Below are 21,854 nucleotides of genomic sequence, written 5' to 3' on the forward strand. Positions count from 1 at the left end.
ACACATTACATTAACATTTTTCTGCAAGGCTGAAACCTCCCTAAGTATCAAAGATAAACAATAATCTGGGAAAATATGTTTGCAACAAACATACTACAAAGGATTAACGTGTCTGTCCTTGATCAACAGCCCAGTAGAAAAGGGGGCAGAAAATACAGACAGTTCACAGAACAGGAGAAAAGTGAGATGACTAACCTTCACTTACAGAGAGAGAGAGGCAAATGAACATCACATGGAGGAACCACTGTCCTTAGACCGGCAAAGCTGCAGCATGTGGGTGTGAAGACAAGGAAATGGGGTCCTACTGGGACAGCAGAGCAGAGGGCAATTTTGCAACATCCAGTAAAATCACAATCCATTTCCAGGAACCCCTCCTACTCACACTTGCAAAATGCCATATGGGCAAGGCCATTTCATGGCAGAGTTGTTTTTGTTATAGCAAAAAGAGGCTGGATGCCCCCTCGTGCCCTCCTGTGGAGGCAGTGGCACAAGGGGCCCCCATGACCCGGACGGGTGGTGAGGACCCCCCACCCTCACCGTGCTGTAGACCTCGCCTCCCGTGTACGCTGCCACCCGCCAGGAGCCAGGCCCTAGCAGGGCGCACAGACAGGAGGGAGTGAGCTGGGGGCTGCTGCAGAGCCATCCGAAGCGTCTACCCCTTTTGAATACTGGATTCTGAATGTGTTGACTATTGCACAGCAAACTAAGTTTTCAAATTTAAGTTTTAAAATACAAGTTCCAAGAGTGGTGGCTTCCCGTTGGCTGAGTTTGGCGGCCTCACACTGGTTGGGCTGTTGAATGAGTTTTCGTTTGTAATGCACTCAAGAGCAACCCACCTAAACAAGGACCCTCTGGCGACCTCAATACGGAGACTGTGCAGGGGTTCCAAGGCCAGACAGTGACAGTCTGAGAACCACCAGCCCACCCAGGATTCCAGGGCAGGGGTGAAGGGACAGTTTGGGACGCCATGCCTGAAGGTGCCCCATCAGCCCATGGCTCCCTCAACCTCAGGCAGCTGCAGCTGGTCCCCAGCAGGGAACTGAGCTGCCAGGTCAGGGCACGAGCAGGACCTCCACGCCCACGTGCCATGGTGGCAGCGCAGGGCTCTCAAGGGAAGCACATGTAGCTCACCCAGGCACGACCCATTGGGGGTGGGCACGGGAGTGGAGTGGGAGGGGCAGCCTAAGGGACCCTAGGGGCCAAGGTCGGGGATGAGGGCTGTGGGTCTGGAGAGGGTGTGGCCAGTGGGCGGAGGAGCCAGGCCGGCCCAGGGCACCGCCTCATCTGTGTCATCATGTAAGAGGAGCCCAAGGACGGCAGAGCAGGTGGCACGGGGACTGCGAGGGCTGCCGGGTCCTCTGCTAACTTGACGCCGTGCCTCGGGGAGAGGCAGACGGCCACTGCCCTGCTGTACAGGTAAGGAAACCGAGGCGCACAGGGAGCCAGGCAGCAAGGGACGCACAGCACCCTCACTCCAGTCAGCCACTACATGGCCTCCCTGGTGCCAACCCAGACCTGTGCCGCCCCAAATCTGCACATGCCACACCCCAGAAGCGCCACCTCTCATCTTCTCCACCTCGGCCCTCGGCGGTCAGGCCAGAGGAGTCCCGAAAGCACTCACATCCTCCTCCCCGCGGCCCATCAGCTGCAGCGTCACACCCTCTCCCCAGCACACCACGACTTCCTGACCTGTCTGTTTACAAACACCCTCCCCCTGCCTTTGTGTCTTCTGCCTCCTTCAGGGGGGCCACAGAAGTCTCCTCCAGGAAGCCCTCCTGACTGCTGTGTCCGGGAACACCCCAGCCCCAGGGCTCCCTCACACACCCGTGTGTGCGTGGAGGAACACACTGCCATGCGCCACTGCCACCTCCTCCACACCCACTCTGCCTCTGCAACCTGGGGCGCCCGCTGTCTGTGGTTCTTACCCCCCACCAGCTCTTCTCCAGACTCACCCTCAGGGGGCGGGGGGTGGGGGCTGTCAATCATGTGCTCTACCTCAAAGCAGGAGGCCCAGTGCAGAAGGCAACCCAGCAGCAAACAAACCCACTTTTGGTAAAGGGAACGCATGCACCTGGAGCCAGCAGGTGCAGCCATGCTGGGAGACAGCCTCCTGAGAAGGAATCGGGCACAGGTGGAGGAGACCGGGGAGGAAACAATCAGAAAAAAGAAGGGGAACTGGCCTGAGCAACCCTGCCCGCAGCTCCACGCCCCCACACCCAGGACCTGAGCTGGCAAAGGCCCCCTCTGCTTCAGCAAGCCTGCGGTGGACCCTCCACACTGAGGGACCTGGTGATCCTGGGCTCTGGGGAGACCCCGGATAGCGGCCTGATGTTCCGCTGCAAGGAGGGAATGGTTGATAAGGGGGTGGCCACATTCTCAGGAGGGCACCACTTCGCCAGCCTAATGAATCAGGCACAAGAGTCCAGCTCCAGAGCAGACTGCCTGAGAATGACCTTTAGACAGAAGATTCCTCTTCAGAGGGTCCTCTCTCCACAGGACCCTTTGAAAGCTGTTTTGTAAACAGCAAGCTTTTCTGGGCCCTTTAAGGTAAGATTAGATTTGCAATCAGCCACTTTATCAGCAATTCTACAGGGAGAAAGTGCTGCTGGTAGCAAGGTGCACCTGGGATTCTCTAATCACTCTTGAGAAGAGGTCAAACATGGGTAAAAGCCTTCAGATGCATACTTTTCCTGCAAAGGGAATTAGAAAACAAAACCTGCATGGGTTTCTGCTGTAACAAATGTGACATCCTTCGGCGTGTGGCTATGACGCTTTGTGGGGCTGATCTGTGGGAACACTTTGATCTCCATCTTCCACAGAGAACCAGGAATCTCACTCCAGAGAGCTGAGCAAACACACATTTTTTTAAAGTCCAGGTTATGGCTCCAGGTGGCAGTGATTCCTAAAATTAATTAATATCTGAAAGACAGCTACGAAAATAATGGCAAGGTGGAAAGGTCAATGGCCATGTCCATACCACATGACCAGTGATGCGAATGCTCACACACACAGGCCCCACCACCCACGCCCCAGCAGCCCCTCAGCCTCACTAGCGCCCATCCCACCTCTAGTGACACAGGTGGCCGACAGTTCCCGCGGACCCCCATGCTGCCCAACACCCCCGCCTCCTCCATGGGACTGCAGGCACCCCCAGGCCTCCCCACCAGGCCTTCGGGCATGGCTGTGGCTCCTGCACCTGGCCTTCACCTTCTGGGTGCAACCTCCCTGCGCTCATGTCACTAGCCCCACGTGCCCTTCTTTCAGGTCCAGCCCAGAACTGTGGCACAGCTGATAAGGGTGCCTCACCTCCTGTGGCAGCCCAGGGGAGGACCTGGCACTCAGAAGCAACTCCTGTGTGCACTGTCATGTGCCTCTGCCCTCAGGAGGCAGCAGCTGTACCCCATCTGACTGCAGGGCTCCCCCCGCCGCAGCCCACCCCGCTGCTGCCCCAGCAACCCGCCACAGCTCAGCAACCAGAACCCACCGCCTGGACCCCAGCAGCAAGAATCCAGCATCGGCAAATCAGACCAACAGCCACCATTTTATTTCTCAAGATGTAGGGAGGGAGCCGCTCACCAGGTCCCGTCAGGATGCATCGTAGACACTATCCTGTATCTTCTGTCACTGGAGTCCCCAGGCAAGGAGAAGCAATGAGCAAGAGGCCCCCTCCCTCCCTCCCTCCCACCACGGCCACTTCCCGGGACACCACTTACCAGAGCAGAAGACACCCAACATCTTGCTCAAATCACCGTCTAAGTCTGACCACCACTGCCAAACTTTTCATGAACTAAACAACACAACCAGAACACGTCCTTTCCGCTGCATCTGAAGGGCAAGCTGTGCAATGGGTCAAACCTACACTTCACAGAACTTGCCCCCAGAACAGTAACCCACAAAGAAACTGGCACTTGTTTCTGTCGTAACAAAAACCCTGTGAGGACATCACCTGAACCGTGAGCAGGACATCATTGGGCCTCACTCATGGAGCTCCCCTGGGTCCCAGTGAGGCCCCAGCTCCCCGTGGCGCCTCATCTCAGGGGAGCTCCGGTTCATTTTCTCTTTAGGAAACCCCAACATTAAACTAGGATGAACTCCCTCTAACTTAGCCTTGCCTTGCCTTGCGGCAGGCCTCCTGCCAGGATCAACCTGCAGAGCTGAGCAAGGGCTGGTCAGCGAGCTGCCTCCTAGACCCACGCCTGCTGGGGCCCTGGGGCTGCCCTGGGCCAGCTTCCACCGTCAAGTTCCGCAGCCCGGCAGGAGCCACTTCACAGCCTCGCTGTTGTCCCTGCCACGGGTCCAAAGGTCTGGCAGCAGATTCCCAGGGGAGGCAGGACCGGAGGACATGGAAAGCAGGCCGGAGCCCTGGCCTAACCAGATGAACAGGGTGGCAGAACTGAAGAGGGTGGTGTCCAGCCCTATCTGGAGACGGAGCTGAGTCGATCCTGCAGGCTTAAAGTTCTGGACCAGGGAGGCCTCAAGTGACAGTAAAAAAGGCCCCAAGACAACATAAAAATGCCACCTTCCAGGGCCTAATCTCCAAATACCAAAGGAAACAAAATTCCTCGGTTGGTTCAATGAGAAGACCATCCGAAGCCCGTGCCCACCCACACAGGAGATGGTGACGCCCTTTGGTCATCACCACCCGGGGGGCTGAGGCAGGAGGCCTGTGACCCCGCAGGAAGGCTATCCTGCACACGTCATCCTCACCATGCTCACACCAGTGGGAACTGACAGCCTGGTCTCACCAATGCGATTAACCTGGTCAGACTCCAAGCCAGCGTGTCTGCAGGGCACAGCCTGCCACCAACCAGCCACGTCAAGGAGAAGGCAGAGGACCTCCCCATGGAGCCCGGGCTGCACACCCAGCCCCAGCAGTGCTTGCCAGATGCCTCTCACACCACAGACCCATCGGGGTGGGGTCGGCACTCTCCGCACACAGAGGAGCATGGACAGGACAGGCTCATCCTTACCCGCTCCTCCTTACCCGCTGCCAGGCCCCTGGATGGCCTCGCTTGTCAGGCAGGGTGGCACCTGCCACACAGAGAGGCTCCGTGGTTCCTGCACATCTGTACCCCAGCTCCTGATGGGCCCAGGGGGCCTGCGGTGGCTGGGGACAGTTAGTGGGAGGAGCTCCCTGGGGACTGCCAGGGCAGCTGGGGGTGGGCACAGGGAGGGTCACGGGTGTTGGGCAGGAGGAGGGGCCTCTGTGGCTACGGCTGACCCCGGCCATGGCTGAGCTGTCCCGTGGCAGCCTGTCTCCTCTCAGGGTCTCCACGGGACCCTGGTGCCTCCACCCGGCTCAGAACATGGGGGCTCTGCCTCACTTTTTCAGAAGCACAGCCAGCCCCTCGGCCCTGGCTACAACACGAGGGTCCTGTGGATGAGAAAAGCCCTCCCGAAAGGTAGCGTCACAGCCCAGGTCACCGAGGTTAGAGGAGACGACATCCCAATGGCCCATTTCCCCCAAGTCACCTCCCAGAAACCCAAGGCGCTGAGCCTCTGAGGCAGGATCTCCCACACCCTCGGGTTACTGGCTCTCGCCCTCTGCCCAGTTTCCGCCAAGCCTTCCCTGATGCTGGAAAACATGCCCTCCACACCTGCCGCCTCCCCACTGCCTGGGCGCCAGTAATGCCTGCATGCGTGTCTCTGGGCCTGGTCTGCAGGCTGCCCACTGGGAGGGGCCTTGGAGCCTGCTGCCCACAGGCACCCCTCATAGCCCAGGGTCCCCCGTGCTGACCCTCACACCCCCAGGTTTCTGGGCTCCAGCCTTCCCCTTCATTCCCCAGAAGAGGCCCTCACCAGGGTCAGGGTGACCCCAGCCCCCACCTCCAGCCCCAATCTTCTCCCACGCCTGCCCTTCGCAGGACCATCCCTACTTCCAAAACTTCCAGAAACACCTGCCCTTCCTGAGCTTGGCCCCCGGAGGCTGCTCACCACCCACAGGGAACCTCCCTCACCCCAGGTCTCCTCCAGCCACTTGCAGCCCCCTCCCTCTGCCCCACACATCTCACATGTGCGCTCTTATACCTGTCCAGGCCTAGATTTATCTTCACCCCTGCCGCTCTGCCCAGGGCACGCCTACCGGTCAAGACCCAGTCACACAGAGAGGGGCAGGGAGCAGGGACTGCCCGGGCAGGTGTCGGGCCCTCTGAATGAACGGCAATAACACAGGAGCATGGTGTTGGCCTGAGCAAGGTGTACACAGGGAACCGGGAGCCAGGAACACCCACGGGGAGCTGGAGCCACAGCGCCCGGGAGGGGCTGGGAGGCCGTGCGGTGAGGAGGTGGGCACGGTCAGCCTCGCCTAGGTGGTGGTTGGGTGCTCACGGGTGACTGTTACACGTAATGACTAAGCAGGTGAGCAGCCGGCACCTCGACAGCAGACCACCCTGACCTGGGACTGCGACCCCCCGAGGTTCAGAACGAGAAAGACGCGGCTCACAGGTCTCCCACAGCCACATGTGGAAACTTGGCCGTGCCCAGCAACGTGGGCCCCACACCCGCCTCCCCACCAGGGGGCTCTCCCAGCAATCTGCCCTTGTGCGCCACAGGCATGCGGCCAAGAGGCCCGGAAGACCATCGGCAAAAGGGACAAGCCAGCCCCTCCTGCAGCCACGTCCACCTGAGTGCCACGCAAAGCTGCCCGCTGCCAGGACACTTGCGGGCCAGCGTTGGGCTCAGCTGAGGTCCAGGGGAGAAACCTGGGCCGACGGGGACCCAGCGTCGTTCACCTGCCTCCAGGTCAGAACTCACAAGGGCTTCTTACACGTTTCTGTAAAACTGACCCGTCTGCCACCGTGAAGAGACAGGGTCTGCGAAGCAGGTGACAGTCAGCAAGGCTTCCGTGCTGCTTAAGCAGATCTGTTATTCTCAAGCATTTGAGAGCAGTGTAGATAAAATCAATTCCTTCTATGCTTTCATTAAGACAGATTCTTTTTTAAAAAAGCCTGCATGGATTGAGCATTGACTCCCCTACACAGAATTTTATTGTTGTTAACAACCATTTGATCAATAAACATGAGAGATGCCCTCTCAAAAAAAAAAGACTGCATGGAGAGAGTTCTCATTTGGGTTATGTTAGTGCACAAAAATAATCATGGAGTAGGGTTTATGTCTTCTAATTATACAGAATTTAGGACAAAATATTCATGTGAGGGATTCTGAAATACTTTATAAATAGGTCATAATAGGCTCTTTTTATTGCCAAGATTCTTTAAACTCAAGGCAGCAGGGCCAGCCTCCACATGGTGAAACCGGCACTAGGCGGAGAGCCAGCAGTCACCCTCCACACGGCTGGCCACACCCCTAGAGCCCTGCGTGCCCGCACACTCTGGGAAATCTGCCTGGCACCAGGGAGCCTGTGACAGCCAATCACAGGCTCGTCCCCATAAACGTAAGCCCAAAATCAAAGCTCTCAGGATGGAAATCCTGCTTGGAACCCGCATGTCCCGAAGGCGTAGAAGGACGTGGCTGCTCCCCTGCTCCCGGGTGTGATCCAACCTCATGGTGAGAACATTCAGGGGAGCCCTGCACGCGGAGCATCCGGAGCTGTGAGTGGCCGAGTCAGCACGGCTGGGGCTGTGCTTTCTCATTATGACTCAGTGCAAACTCCTTAACTACCTTTAATTGCACAAATAGGCAGTCAATTATTTAAAAAATACACACCTTCCTAACTGAAAAGATGATCTGTTAACTAAGTCTGCTGTGTAGGGACAGGGAGGGGCACGCAGTCCCCAGCCCCATGGCCCCACCTGACTGGTGCGAGGGGGAGGAGGGTGGGGTGTGGACTCAGGTGACAGGCTTCAACAGGCTCTGCCCACACATGCTTCGGTGCCCTCATGCAAGCACCGGGGACAAGGGGCCTGTGGGGCCGGCAGTTATGGGAACAGAGTGGGATCCCACTGACGCCACCTGACCCTTCCCGTCCATCCACGGCCATGGCTAACTCTAGAGGGCACAGGGTGGGCATGGGCCTTTCTGGGGGATGTAACCAGGGACTCCAGCAACATTAGCCATTTATATTTAGTAAATGGGGGGCCCAGACCAACAGTCCATTTCATGATGAAGCAGCCAAGATCCTTTTTAAAGTCTTGAATGGGAGAATGTAAGGTAATAAGGGATTTCACGATCAGTGGACCCTGGCCCTGAGAGGTGAGGCGGGCACAGCCTGGGGAAGCAGCCACCTGCCGCAGGGCCTGGCAGCTCTGAGCACCTGGCTCCCGTTCTAGGGTCCCTGCCTCCTCCAGCTGCTTTTCTAAACTGGAAACCTCGCCCTCCTCGGCTGTCCTCGCGGACAGGTGCTGTGGGCTCCCCCAACCCTCTGACCACCCGTCCCCGGCCTGGCCACAGCCTCTCTCCTGGGCAGCTAGCACACACTCAGTTCCAAGCCCTGGGGTCTCCGCTCCCCTCCCCCTGCCTAGCCGGCCACGAACACCCAGACCCACACCAGCCAGGGGTGCCCAGAGGCCAGCCCAGGCCTGCGTCAAACATGGCACCTCCTCTCAGCCAGGTGCCCCTGACCAGCCCCAGCCTGGGGGTGAAGGAGCCCCCCCACCAGCCTGCACATTCTCAGCACTCTGCCAGAAGGCAAGGGGTCCTACAGTTCCTGGGAACAAAGACAGCAGACAGAAAGGCATGCGACATGCCTCTCAGGACTAGGGCGAGAGAAGCCAGGTGCCTCCAGACCTGCACAGCCGACCTCAGGGAGGAACCAGGAGCCCAAGGCCTGCTCAGGCCCCTGACACTGAGGTAGACCACCAGGGCCCGGCTGATGGCACGCGGCTCAGCCATCTAGGCCAACAGCAGATGGGCAACAGTGGTCTTTGGAACCACCCAGGCCCACAGCTCTCTTTTTCTGAGATACCTCACTGTCCTGAGCCAGTCTCACCAGCTCTCAAAGGGGCCCGCTACCTGACTCTATAGCACCTCACTACACTGATGGACAGTGACTGCAATGGGGTGCAGGGGGGACTTCAAAAATATGGGTGAATGTAGTAACCACAATGTTGCTCGTGTGAAACCTTCATAAGATTGTATATCAATGATAACTTAATAAAAAAATTTTTAATTAAAAATTTTTTAAAAGGGGGGCCCCCACTACCTGTTGAGGCAGTGGATATGGATCCGGGCCCCCAGGGGAAGGCCCAGCATCCCCGGTTAGCACCATCATGGTGCCCTACTGCGAGCCTCTACCCCTTATCTGCCTTTCCCCCTGTTCTTTACTCTTCCTGCCCCTCCCCTGAGCTCCACGCAGCAAAGCCCACGCCCCTCTGAGTGATGGTGTCAGTGACACAGGCTCCAGGGAAGCACAGCCGAGCATCACGGGGCCCTCCCCCACTCCACAGGCCTCTGCCCCCGGTGTGGCCCAGCCTACACGCCCTGCTCAGCCGCCAGCTCCACTGGGGGCCTTGCAAAGCCAGACCCTAGGGCAGGGTCCTCCTGCCCTCCCTGCCCTCCGGCAGCTCTGAGTGACAGCAAGTGCAGGTCCCAGCAAAATGCACCCGAGTCGGGCCCCCACACACCAGGGCCAGGTGTGCACAGAGTCAGGCCCAGGCCTGCCCCCCAAGAGCTCACAGCCTCGGGGGGAGATCCACACATTGTGTGTAAGGTGGCAGGAGGTGTGGGGGCTGATCAAGGCAGCCAGGGAGGCATGAGACGATTTGTAATCACCAAAGGGAGCATATGGGACAGCCTCTGAGACGGCCTGGGGAGGCCCGCAGGTGCACACACACGGGTGGGGGGTCACCCTGAAACCTGAAGAGTGGGTCCACATGAGGCCCCCAAGTGGGTAACAGGCAATTTTGACCTTTTAAAACACCTAGGTGAGCCCGAAAGGACTGGGCAGGTGGGACGCAGATGAGGGCACAGGCCCCAGGAGCAGCGATGTGGCATCAGCCACCACCAGGTCTCCCCTGACCCCACTAACTCATCACACAGTGAGGGCGATGCGGCCCCTTCCGGGGTGGTGAGGGGGTGGCAGCCACCCATACACATCCCCTGGCACCTAGCAGGTGTTCTGACATGGGCACCCACCTGCTCACCCTCCCTAGGTGGGGCACCCTCTCCCTGGGGTACCCTCAGGCAGCCCTCCCCCAGCCCCCCGGTCAGACCAGCCACGGCATGCTGTCCACCCTTGGGCCACATGAGGTGGGGGGTCCAGTAGCCAGGGACCCCTCCTCCCCTACATCCAGGGCTTTCCCAGAGGCAGAGACTCCACCAGATGGTCAAGGGCCCCTGGATAAGCACTCCCCCCTGGAGCCCCAGCCAGGCGGGAGGGCCTCCCTGCTCATCAGGCACCTGCTGTGGGCCCAGCCCCTGCCCAGCACAATGGTGCCACCTGTGGTCGCTGCTGGCTCAGCAGGAACTCTGCCTTAGAGGGGACAGAAGGGATGCTGGGAGCTGTGACACCAGTGGGCAAGAACGGTTTCAGCCCCAGCCAGGCCTGGGCCATATCCAGGCTCTGCCATTCTGTCCCTAACCTGCAGGGACCATAAGAGCCCAGCCCATGACAGTGATGTGGGGCTGGGGAGCCTGACCAAGGACCCCGGGGGAAGGGACACCTGAACAGACCTGAGGAAGAGGACAGAGGGCAGCGCAGTCACCAGGCACCTGCCTCCCACCCAAGCATCTTATTCTCCAAATGCAGCAGGTGACCCCATGGATGCAAAGCTTGGAAAGGGGCTGGCAAGAGGTGGGTCTCCCCTTTCCTTGTCCACACAGCTTGGCACACCCTACAAACGGCAGCATGATCCCGCTAATCCTCTGACAAATGCCAGACCTCAACATCTAGAGCGCCGCCACCCTTACCTGCCCTCTGGATGCTGGGGGCCCTCCCAAATCCACAGGGAGATGCCCCACCAGAGGCGACAGTGGTACTGGGCGGTCACGAGGATTCGGGGCAGCCCCCTCCCCGCCCCCTCGCCCTGTCCTGGCAGCAGAGGGAGCTGTTGGGGCTGACTGCCAGGAGCCACCCAAGCAACGCTGGCTGCCTGCCACCAGCTGCCTGCCCTCAGCCGGCCACTGCCTGAAGCCCTCCTGACCAGCCTGACCTCCCAGCAGGGCTGCGCCCCGGACACAGGCTGCCAGGGCGGGTCTGCACGGCCTCTCCTGCCCCATCTGCCCGGCCTGCCCTCCCCCACTGTCACTGCCGCCCCCCAGCGGCTCCGCCGGCCCGCCCCTCCATGCCCCGGCTTTCTGGGCTTTCAGGGCTTTCTGGCTGGTGAGTCATGTGTCACTTCCTTCCACCAAACATGCTCCAGCACAGCTAACTCACCCATCGGTACCTCCACGCAGGCAGGCTGGGCTCTAAGGACCAGGACATGCCAGCAATGCCTTGGGGCCCAGCACTTCTGGGTTTTACGCTGTCCCCTTCCTCTGTACCCTTTCTTAGATGCTTACACCCTTTCTTAATTTTTCTGATTTACACATCTCCTTGCATTCTTGAGCAGCTGCTGCTAAACAAAATATCCCTTTTCTTCCTGCGCCAGGATGCGCTCAGCACCCCTTCTACATGCTGGGCCAATGACAGGGCAGGGCAGGGCCTGGTGGCATGCCGCCACTGACTCCCTTCCTTCCAGCAGGCAGTACAGGCCACAGATCCTCAGGGGAGCCCCCCGTCCTGTCCACTCTGGCTGCGGGGTGGGGACATGAGCCTTCTCCTCACCCTTTTGTCAGGCCCTAAGCAGGGACCTTCTCTGGACAGAACAAGGGAGGAGCTGCAGCCCCTGGACACCACACCTGGGCGCTGAGGCCAGCACAGGACTCCAAGGACAGGCCCAGCAGGGTCCTAAGGAGAGCGCAGCACAGCTCGGCCTGCCAGAGCCGATGGGAAGGGGCGCTGTGGACAGCTGGGCCTCCCCCTCCCCACGCCCCACACGGAGCCTCCCAGGCGCATCCAGGACATGTGAGATGCTCAACACACCTCACTGCACATGGTGTGACCATCAGGGGGCAGGTTTTGTGGCAACTCTGTGGGCAATCAGTCTGGTTCTTGCACGTAAGATTCTGAGTTTTGTGAAATTGAAGATTTGTGTGGTTTTTTACTCAAGCTGCTTCAGAGTTTCAAATGCCAGACTCCCCAGCCAAAGGCCAGCACTGCCCTGCACCCTCCTGCCTCTGCCGTCCCCAGGGCCCTCTGAGCTGCTGGGGGCAGGATGGAGGCTGTGCCCCCTTGCTAGTCAGGACAGGCCCACCCCGTGGTGCAGCACGGGCACCACGCTGTACAGACGCTGCCCCAGATGACAGTCACCAGGCAGCCACCCAGGACGGCTGTGACCCCCTGACAATTCCAGTCATCCCACAGCCCTGCGACGGGAGAAGGGAGGACGCATTTCCGGGTCACCCCACTGCTGCCTGGGGCTGCTGCACAGGACCTGGCAGGCCCACAAATCCCGACTCAGGAGGCTGGAGGCATGCAGGTGTGGCATGGAAAGGACCTGGGACGGGGGCACCAGGTAGAGGAGCTGGGGCAGTAGGGAGGGCCGGGTTGCCTGCTTACCGGGCCAGCAGGACTACAGCAGGCCGGTCCCACACGGCCCCAAGAGCCTCACTCCCAGGAAAGGCCCCTCAGGACAGCAGCAATCCGGCCCCATGCAGCCCCCACCAAGGAGCCCCTGGCCAGCAACACCCACTTCCTCAGACCTACCCCCAGAACTGAGGGGGCCGCAGGGCCATCTCAATGAAGCCCCAGCCCCAGACAAGAGAGCAGGGCTTTCAGGATGTCCAGCCGGGGCACAGGCAGCCACGTGTGCAGCCATGCATGGAACAGCACCCAACCCGGCCCAGGCCCAGGCCCAGCACAGGTACGGGCGCATGCTGGCTGGGTGGGGGAGCCTTGGACAAGAGCCGACCTTTGGCAAGCTGACCTCGAAGGCCCCAACACCAGCCCGCGCTGGTCCTAGAGGGGGCAGAAGGTGGCCTTGGGCCTCGCCCGTCCTGACTACCCCTTCTCAGGCTCAACTCGACGACCTGCCATGTGGGCTCCCAGGCCTGTCATCACCCTTCAACCCCCAGGCAGGGCAGGCCCCTCTGCCCACAGATCCCACCTCTCTCCTCCCTCCGGTCTCGTGCTCCCTGAGGGCAGCAGCCTCATCACCCCGCCCCGCCCAGCACCCCGCACAGAGCGGAATGGGCCCTCACACAGGTGACAAGACACGGGGAGGCGGCAGGTAGCACCGGCACAGGGCTGCAGACAGAGTCGGGGAGGCAGGTGGCAGCAGGGGCCTCTCAGAGCACAGAGGAAGCCCACCCAACAGCAAGAGAACATGGCGGGTTCCTCTCAGATCTCAAACAACCTTCGTGGGAAACAGTGCCTGGGACGTGTGGACAGTACCGGCTCAGGGCACCTCGCCCCCACGCACCCCCCTGCATGCACATCACAGCAGCTCACGGGTGCCATCCTCAGAAACGCAGAGCGTGGCGCCCATCACACGGCCCCGCAGGATCCCAGGCACTGACCCAGCCCGCTGAGGCCCAGCTGTGACCCTGCCTCACTTTGACCCCAAAGGGACAGGAGCACAAAGGGACAACCGCCGTTCCAGGCATCTTCCAAGCCCATGCAGGCAGCCACCCCTCTTTCTGGAAACACAAACCCAGGAAGGCCTGACCATGGCCGCCCTCAGGCCTCCTCAGCCTGGGGCTGGAGCATCTGCCCCAACACCCACTCAGCCCCACAAAGGGTGGGCACCCATTCAGCACGCCCTTCTCCACCTCTCACCCTCCCACCCGCTCAGTCTGCTCAGGAGCCTCCAACTGAAGCCCTCTTCCCCTGCCAACAGGAGCCCCACATGCTGCAGACAGAAATGGAAGCCTAAGCCACCCGACAGCCAGGCGCAGAATCACCCAGTCTTCTCCTTCTGGAAAGAAAATTGGTCTCAGTGCCCAGCGGCTGCGCTGCAGAGCCACCGGCAGAGGTGTGCTCCCCGTTGCAGGCTGCCCTCCACTAGAGAGCAGCTCGAAGGAGTGAGGAGCTGGGTCTGGCTGGGATCCGAGTCAAAGACGCACCTGAACTCCAGAGGGCCCCACCCGCCCGCAGCCCTCCTCCTCAGGCCCCCAAGACCTCTGGGGTATGTTCAAAGTCAGCCCCACCTTCAAATTTCCAAGTCTGTGCCCATCCCCACAGAGCCAGCTGACCAGGCACAGTGGGGAGCCCCCAGTTCTCTTTCCCTCTCGCTGTGGGTCACGGACCTTCTTGGGGGGTGGGGAGCGGCAGCCCCAGTCTCTGCGGGGCCTCCTTCCAACAGCAGACCAGGAGCCCCACAGAGGGAGACCCGCACATGCTCACTGCACTCGGACCATAAAACCACCTCCCACGGCCGGACCACAGTCTGATACACTCTGCAGGCATTCTTGAATTGAACAATTAAGCAAATGGATGGCACATGGGGGAGCCCTTTTCCCACTGCTAGAAGGGAAGCTTATTGATCAGCAAGGGGAAGAGGCCAGAAGGATCTACGCGGTTACCATCAAACTACATCAGCAGGATGAACTCACACTTCACTTAATACAGACACAGACGATTACACACAGAAGCAGTTACAGACGTGTGTGGACACCCACGGTTGGCACACACGCATGCATGTCCTTGTCCTGTCAGCTGAAGGGGGCCAGGAGCAAACGCTCCGGGAGCTTGGTCTCTAAAAGCACTGGAGAGCAAGAAGCAGCAGCCCCGTGGAGAAACCGCTGACTGCGGGGCTGGAGAAGGAGGCGAGGAGATGCAGCCGGAGCCCCTGGAGGGCCGCAAAGTCACAACGGCGCACGCCGTCACGGTGACGGGGGCCGGTCAGCGCAAAAAGCTCCCGACGCCCAGGGCCGAAAAAGTTGACCAACAGAATAACTCAAAGCATAAAATTAGTAGACAGTGAATCCACACTGACACATAAAAATAGGGTGAGCAAATTAATAAATAACAGAGAAGAGACAAAGTCTCCCACACAGAATTCCAAATGCATTACTAGGCACTCTGTCCTCAAGGGGGGGCGGCCCAGCTCCCACCCTGACACGGGGGCCGTGCACACGGACATCCTTCCACGGAGGACAGGGAGGGAAAGAGGGACTCTCAGTGGAGAAGCCCAACAGACAACTGGGCCAGGTGACCAAGGTCAGCACCACAGGGACCAGTCAGGTTGACACCCACATGTGATGTGATGGGAAGCGAGCGGCATCTCTGTGGTCTCCCCTCAAACCCATGAGCCCAGGTTACCCGGAGAAAAGCATCCAAATTCCGTGGAGGAATTCCAATTGTCCAAACAACTTCCAATGGAGAGGGACCCTACAATATACCTACTATTTCTCAAGGCTGTTAAGTTCTGGATGGGGTCCTGGGGTAAAAAATAGACATTAGACAGAAACCAAGGAAACCTAAATGAACTACTGGCTTTAGCTAACCGTGTATCTGTACTGGCTCACTGGCTAGAGCAACGCTCCACACTTCTGCACAACAGCAACAACAGGAGAGACTTTCCAGAGGGGCAGGCGCGTGGGGATTATCTTTGCAATTGTTCTGTAAGTCTAAAACTGCTCTCAAAAAATACGGTCTATTAAAAAAAAAACCAGCATGCCACCCAGTTTGGGGTGGGGCGGGCAGGGCCAAAGCTCACTGAGCAGCCCTGCCAGAGCACCTGGGGCACCCGCAGCCCGGCCAGGACCCGTCCTGGAGGGCTTCAGAGGACAGACAGTAACGCTTCAAAACCGAGTGACTGTACAATACTAGAGGGGTCATCAAGGAACAGAAATGGTGGGGCAGCGAGGTGGCCCCAGGGGACCCTCCCCTGACGTGCCCCACCCCATGTGCAACGGTTCATTCCTAGACACTATCCCCCAAGAGGCCAGCCAGGGGCAGGACCACAAGTTCGGCCCCTGGCCTCCAGGAACCCAGAGGCACTGGATAAACACAGCCACATATGGGGCGACCAGAATAGGGGTGTGGGGGCCCATGAGGCCCTAACCTTGTGAGGGGGGAAGGCCAGGAAGCCTTCCTGGTGAGGTGACTGGAGCACAGCTGGCATAAATAGTAAGTATACCAATGGCTGGAGGTCCCTGCACATAGAGGGTGAGCATGAAGAGTTCTCAGACAGTCCCAGCAACACAGGGGCTGCTATGAACTCAGACCCTGGGGCTCGTGAGGCAAGGCAAAGCCCCCTAAGACTTGTGAGGAAGACGGCCCAGGGCTGCTTGGCACCCAGGAATGGAGCCACGCTGAGGAACACACACCAGGCTCCGGGCAGGAAAGCAGACCCAAAGGCCACGCGGTGTGTGAGCCCATCTGCAGAGGCAGGATGCCCCTAGGTGCCTGCTGGGGGGCTGGGGAGAGGGGATGGCAGTGACTGCTGAAGCGCCCGGGGTTTCTTTCTGGGGCCACCAAAAAGTTCTGAAATGAGATTGTGGTGAAGGTTACACATTTTTGTGAATATACTAGAAGTCAGTGAATTGCACACTTGCAGTGGGTGGACTGCAATAGTATGTGCATTATACTTCAATAGAGATGTTTAAAAAAATAAACACCTCTTTTGCTGCCCAGCCCCGCCCTCTCCCTGGGTGAGCCTGGCTCCTCCCCACCCCCACCAGGCTCCCAGACCTGAAGCTGCTGGAGGCAGGGCTGCAGAGGCCAGGCTGGTGGAGCTGGAGAGGGGCCCTGCCTCCCTGTGCCCTGGGCTCACTCCGGACACCCACAGGGGCTAGAAGCAGCAGCCCTTCCCACTGGTGGAGGGGGGACGAGCCGGGTCCTCGCCCAGTGGGCCTGGCGCCCTGTCATTTGGTTTCTCCCCCTACAGCTGAGCTTGGATTTTGGGGCGCAGTGGGTTCTGGGCAGAGCTGCCCTTCCATTCCCAAGGGACACCAACTCCCTGAGCACAGTGCTTCACAGCTTCCGAGCGCCCCACTTCAGAGGGGAGTGGCGTGGCACACGGGGTGAGGGGTCTCTTCCCCCTGAGGAGAGCCGGAGGCCTCACTCCCCCACAGCCACAGCCACTCCACTCCCTGCCAGCCTGTGCCGGGGAGGGGGCCCGCCTGCCCTTCCCCACTGCCACCCTCCCACCCTCTTGCCCTCCTCTCCCTGCTCCCGCTAGGCCTCCCCACCCCAGGCCTGCCTGTGCAAGGCTGAGCAGACCAAGGCCAGGGCCAGCTCTCAGACCTCTGGCTTCCACATTCTACACCAACACCCCTGTTTACAGGTGGCCAAACAGAGGCCCAGAGAGGCTAGCACTTTGCCCAGGAACACACTCTAAGCAAGACCCCGGTTTTTCCCCATCTTACCTCCCTGCATAGGGTGCCCAGGTCAGACACAGAGACCACAGGCTTGTACCGGCCAGTCTCTCAGCAGCTGTGGCCCCAGGTAAGCTACTTCTCTGGGCCCGGCTTCCTCATCTGTGAGATGGAGCTAATTATAGCACTTGCCTCCAGTTGTGGCAAAACGCAGTCAAGCCCAGTGCTCGGAAGGCCCTCAGGCCCAGGTGAGGGCTGCGCTCGCTACTGGTGCATGTTGAGAGCAGAGAGAGGTGCCCCATGTGACTTGTGATTTACTTCTTATATTTCCTTCACAAGCCCCGGGAAACCTGAATGAACTTTGCCAAGGGATTACCAGGAGGCCGTGAGCTTTAGAGCACAGCCTTTGGGTAAGCACACAACCCATGGGCCACCCCAGCTCTGCTACGTAACTCCTGAGGACTTAGGCAATCTGCCCACCATTCTGTGCCTCAGTTTCTTCATCTGTGTCATGGGGTGAGAGTGTGTTCTGAGAGCCACATGGGTGTCTGGCCCTACAGTGACTTCTATTTCAGTAGTTAATTTTTTTGGATAGGCCAATACTTCGCGCCTTCTGGTGTAACCGCAGGGGACTCAATCACAGCACTTGAACATAATCACAACCCTGGTCATAACTCAAACGCCAAACAATCCACAATAGCGGCTGAGTTATGGGCCTGAAGGTTCCGCCCAGCCCAACTTGCAGGCCACATGCAGACACCAGAGGTGCAGGAACATGGCATTCTCTACTTCGGGAAACCCTCATCTTCTTGCTCCATCTCTGTCTGTAAGAGAAGTCGGAGCAGCCTGCCTTTAAGTTCTCAACCAGTTACACTTCTCCATCAGCAGCCAGCTCCAAGCAGCTTCTTCAACACTGTCTTCAACACCGCGTTCTCTGAACGGCCATCACCTTCAGGGACCCAGGCCGACCCCCATGCCCATCAGCCAGCACAGGCTGTTGAGTGCTTCAACTCTCACCCCCTCAACAAAGGGTGTTTTCTGGATTCTGCCCGGGACAAAGGCCCAACCAGAGTCCCTACTGCTATGCCACCACAAAGCGTAGGGCAAGCAGATGGAAACCCACAGCTGTGCCCAAGAGCCTCCAGGCCAGCTTTCCACTCCCACAACCAAAGGTCTTCCAAGTGCCACTGGACCGGTCAGACTGCCACCAGGCAGCTTCCCACAGACACTAGGTCTGGGCTAAGCCAGCAGAAGCCACCTCCCGGGCAAATGCACATGTATTCCTCCTACAGTTCCCTTTTACAGCCCACATCTCATTTCCCCCAATGCATTTTTAAATACCTTCAGTGCAGAAATGCTCTGCTACACTCCCCACACTGTGAGCAGCACCCACTGGGCAGCAAGCCCACACTCAGCTTTGGATAAAAATGGCCTCCTGTCCCCCTGGCAACAGGTACAGCAGCCTCCCGGCCTGTTTTGCAGGGAAGGAGGCAGAAACACAGAGAACGGGTAACTAGGCCACACAGCCAGCCACCGGCGTCTTCCTTCCCCGCTAGCACGCACCTTGTGCTGACAGGCACTCTGGGAAGGCTTAAGTCCCCAGCACAGCGACTAGGCAGGAGCACCGCCCCCACCCTGACACACACAGAGGGCCAAACACCAGAGACCCCCATGTGGGGAAACCTGCCTAGCACCCCAAAGGGCAGCCCCCAGAAATGAGCACCTGGCTGGAGCCACGCCAGGAGGAGAACCCCATTCCTGCAAAAGCTTGGGTAGATTCAGCTTCCAGAGGGAAACGCCCAAACCTGGAAGTGCGGGGAGCTGGAAGGGCTCCACACTGGGGCCCATGAGATACGGGGTACCGGATGGCACAACCATGGAAACATGAGGGGAGCCCCTCTGCTCTCCGATTCCATGGATTCCACCAAGACATCGTCTGGGTCTGATGCTGGCTTGTCAAATTTGTAACATCGCCCAGATATTCTGTTACAAAGAGAAAAAGGGCTTCAGGCTCTCAGGCTCTCAGCCTCCCCTGGCGACAGCAGTTCACTAAAATCTAATAACACCGTTTTCATTGTGCCTGAACCACTATTCTATTTTATCATACAGCAAAAATGGTGATTCAGGAAAACCATGCCTGATTCTCCTCCTCGGTTCCAGTTGGTGAAGGTGACGTGAGGCCCAGGGAGAGTCAGGAAAGCAGAGATCACATGCAGCTGGCGCCCAGTGGACCTCCTGACACCCACTCTGGGCTGGACTCAACAGATAAGAAGCGGGCTCAGAGGCGGCCTCAAAGGCGGGTTGGGAGAGAGACCACCTGGTTCTTCCTTCATGAAGCCCCCCACCTCCCTGCAGTACATGGGCTGTGAGGGCCAGGTCCACACAGACCGCAACTTTGAGACTTTCCGTGCAGCTTCCAGGAAGTGCCTTTCCTGAGTGCAAACAGACATCACAAGGACAGGCTCTGCCAGTCCCCACATCGCCCCGCTGGGACGGCCACACCTCATGCCCCACCAGCCAGGGCAGCTGACAGGAAAGAGGGCAGAGGAGGGGTGGCGCCAAGCCACAGGCCCCAGGGCCCCTACCTTCTAGTTCCCAGGACCAAGCTGGCAGCCGCCCACTATGAGTCCAGCACTGTCCGGATCTGGGGGTTCAGGCCCACGCCCCATGGTCACAAAGTGCTGCAAAAGGATCAACATCGTGGCCCATGCAGGGGGAAGGCCAGGCAGGGGGTCTGCGGCAGGAAGGAGGGACAGGTTTAACTAGGCCTCTGAGCCAAGGTGCCCCAGCTAACAACGGTGGGGTGTGGTTTCATCACAGCACACGGCAGGGGCAACAACTGAACACACCTGGCCAGACTGTGTCCCCAGATGGACCTGGGACACACATCGGGCAGTAAGGGAAACAACTGCCTGGGGGCAAAGGGCTCCGCTAGCCTCGCCAAGGTGTTCTGACTCTGCCCTGGGTGTACCCAGCCAGTGCGGAGCCTGCATCACTTCATCTAATCCTCTTATCTAAATCCTCTTTCCCCATTTACTGGTGGGGAAACTGAGGCACAGGGTGGCTCAATGCCTTGGTGCCCAAGGTCACAGAGCAGATGCATGATGGAGGGAAGGCTCCAGATCCCTCTACTGCACAGCCCCGCCCCTGCTGGTCCCGTCAGGCCCAGCCCTAAAACAACCCCCTGGGCTGGGTTTGGTGGGGGCTGGGCATCAGGAGCCTCCATTTGTGTGTGTGTTTTGGGGGGAGGAGGGGAGGCTCAGAACTCTATTTCCTCCCCAACAGGCAGGAGGAAGGCAAGAAGGGAACACCATCCTGCAAAAGCACCACCCCCCAACCAGAATCCTCCCTGTCTCTGGAGGTGTAGGGCTGGCAACAGACCCAAGGGTGACTAGCTTGGGGGGCTTTCTGCTTGGGTCTGTGGCCTTGGGAGCTGCTGATCCTCCTGCCACAGCGTCACAGGCAGGATCAGGTGCGCCAGCCCACCCCTCTCTGGCTCTCTCCCTCCGCCTGCACAGGGAAGGGCACAGGGCCTGCCCTGGGCACGGGGTTCCAGGATGGGGCTGCCACACTACACCCCACCTCCTCGCCTGCACGCGGGCCTGGGCCCCAACTGAGCCCCACCAGGTAAAAGTCCCAAACAAAGGGAGAGGAGACCGGACAGAAAGAGGGGTGCAGGGCTGGGGCCAGCGCCTACAACTTTTTGGCGGGGTCGTTTCCGGGGTCGTAGGGGCCAGGGGCTCCCTAATCTTCTGTCCCCCCAAGTAGTAGGTCAGGAGGGCGACATTCGCCACTCCCCTGACCCTGCCCCCGCCTGGCCGCGGGGACCGCAGGACCAGCGACCCACGACCACCGCCCCAGCCCGGGCCCCGCGCCTCCGGGACGTCTTCCTCGCCTTGGCTGGCCCGGCAGGATGCGACCAGCAGGCGCCGGTGGCCGCGGCGCGGGCGGGAGGGGGCCGTGAGGCGCGCCCCAGCTAGCGCGGAACCCGGGGGCGTGTGCGCGGGGTGCGCCCGCGCGGGGCCCTGCTCGGAGGGCCGCCGGCTCCAGGCGCCGGGGCGAGTGGGGCGGATTGCGCCCGGTCGCGGCGCGTGTGTCCACCGGGGTCCGTACGGGCGTCCGCGCGCGCGCCGCTTACCCTGCGCGGAGATCGGGGCCAACTCTCATCCACCCGCCGCCGAGGCGCTCCCCTCGCCAGCCGCGCGGCCGCGCTGCACCTGCCGGCCGCCCGGGAGCCCAGCGGCGCCGGGGAACCCGGAGGAGTCCCCGCGGGTCCCGGACACGAGCGCGGAGGCGGCGGCGCCAGGTCGCGCGCTCACGTCCGGCTGCGCGGTGTCTGCGCGCGCCCGGCCCAGCCTGCGCAGCCGCCGTCCCGCCCCGCCCCCAGCCCTGCCCCGCCCTGCGCGTCACCCCGCCCGCCCCTACCCCTCGCGTCGCTCCGCCCCGCCCCGGCCCCAGCTCCGCCCCGGCCCCGTGCGCCCGCCCCTCCGCGCCACTGCTGGCGTGGCCGGCTCCGGGCTCCGCGGAAGCGCTCCTGCGCTGGCGGGTCCTCGCGTGCGCGAGCTCGGTCACGCGGCGCCGCCTTTGTTTGGGTGACCCACGTGCGTCCCCGCCACACGCACCCACGCGCACGCGCGTGGCGGCTCCTGCGCGCG

The 21,854-nt window shown here is 60.1% G+C and overlaps 1 protein-coding gene across 3 annotated transcripts in view; it reads right to left on the reverse strand.

Moving 5' to 3' along the window:
* GRAMD4 (GRAM domain containing 4) overlaps nucleotides 1-21,564 on the reverse strand; it is a 75,193-nt gene extending 53,629 nt beyond the window's left edge. For 2 of the 3 annotated variants that reach the window (XM_057508427.1, XM_036906607.2), the window contains exon 1: nucleotides 21,338-21,563. In XM_057508427.1, coding sequence (XP_057364410.1) covers nucleotides 21,338-21,366 — 29 coding nt within the window. In that variant the 5' untranslated portion in view covers nucleotides 21,367-21,563. Of the gene's footprint in view, nucleotides 1-21,337 lie in introns of all 3 variants that reach the window. The other variant, XM_057508428.1, reaches the window with a different exon arrangement.
* Between the last annotated feature and the right edge of the window lie 290 nt (nucleotides 21,565-21,854).

This window comes from Manis pentadactyla, chromosome 10, assembly GCF_030020395.1.
Source record: "Manis pentadactyla isolate mManPen7 chromosome 10, mManPen7.hap1, whole genome shotgun sequence".
Lineage (NCBI taxonomy): Eukaryota > Metazoa > Chordata > Mammalia > Pholidota > Manidae > Manis > Manis pentadactyla.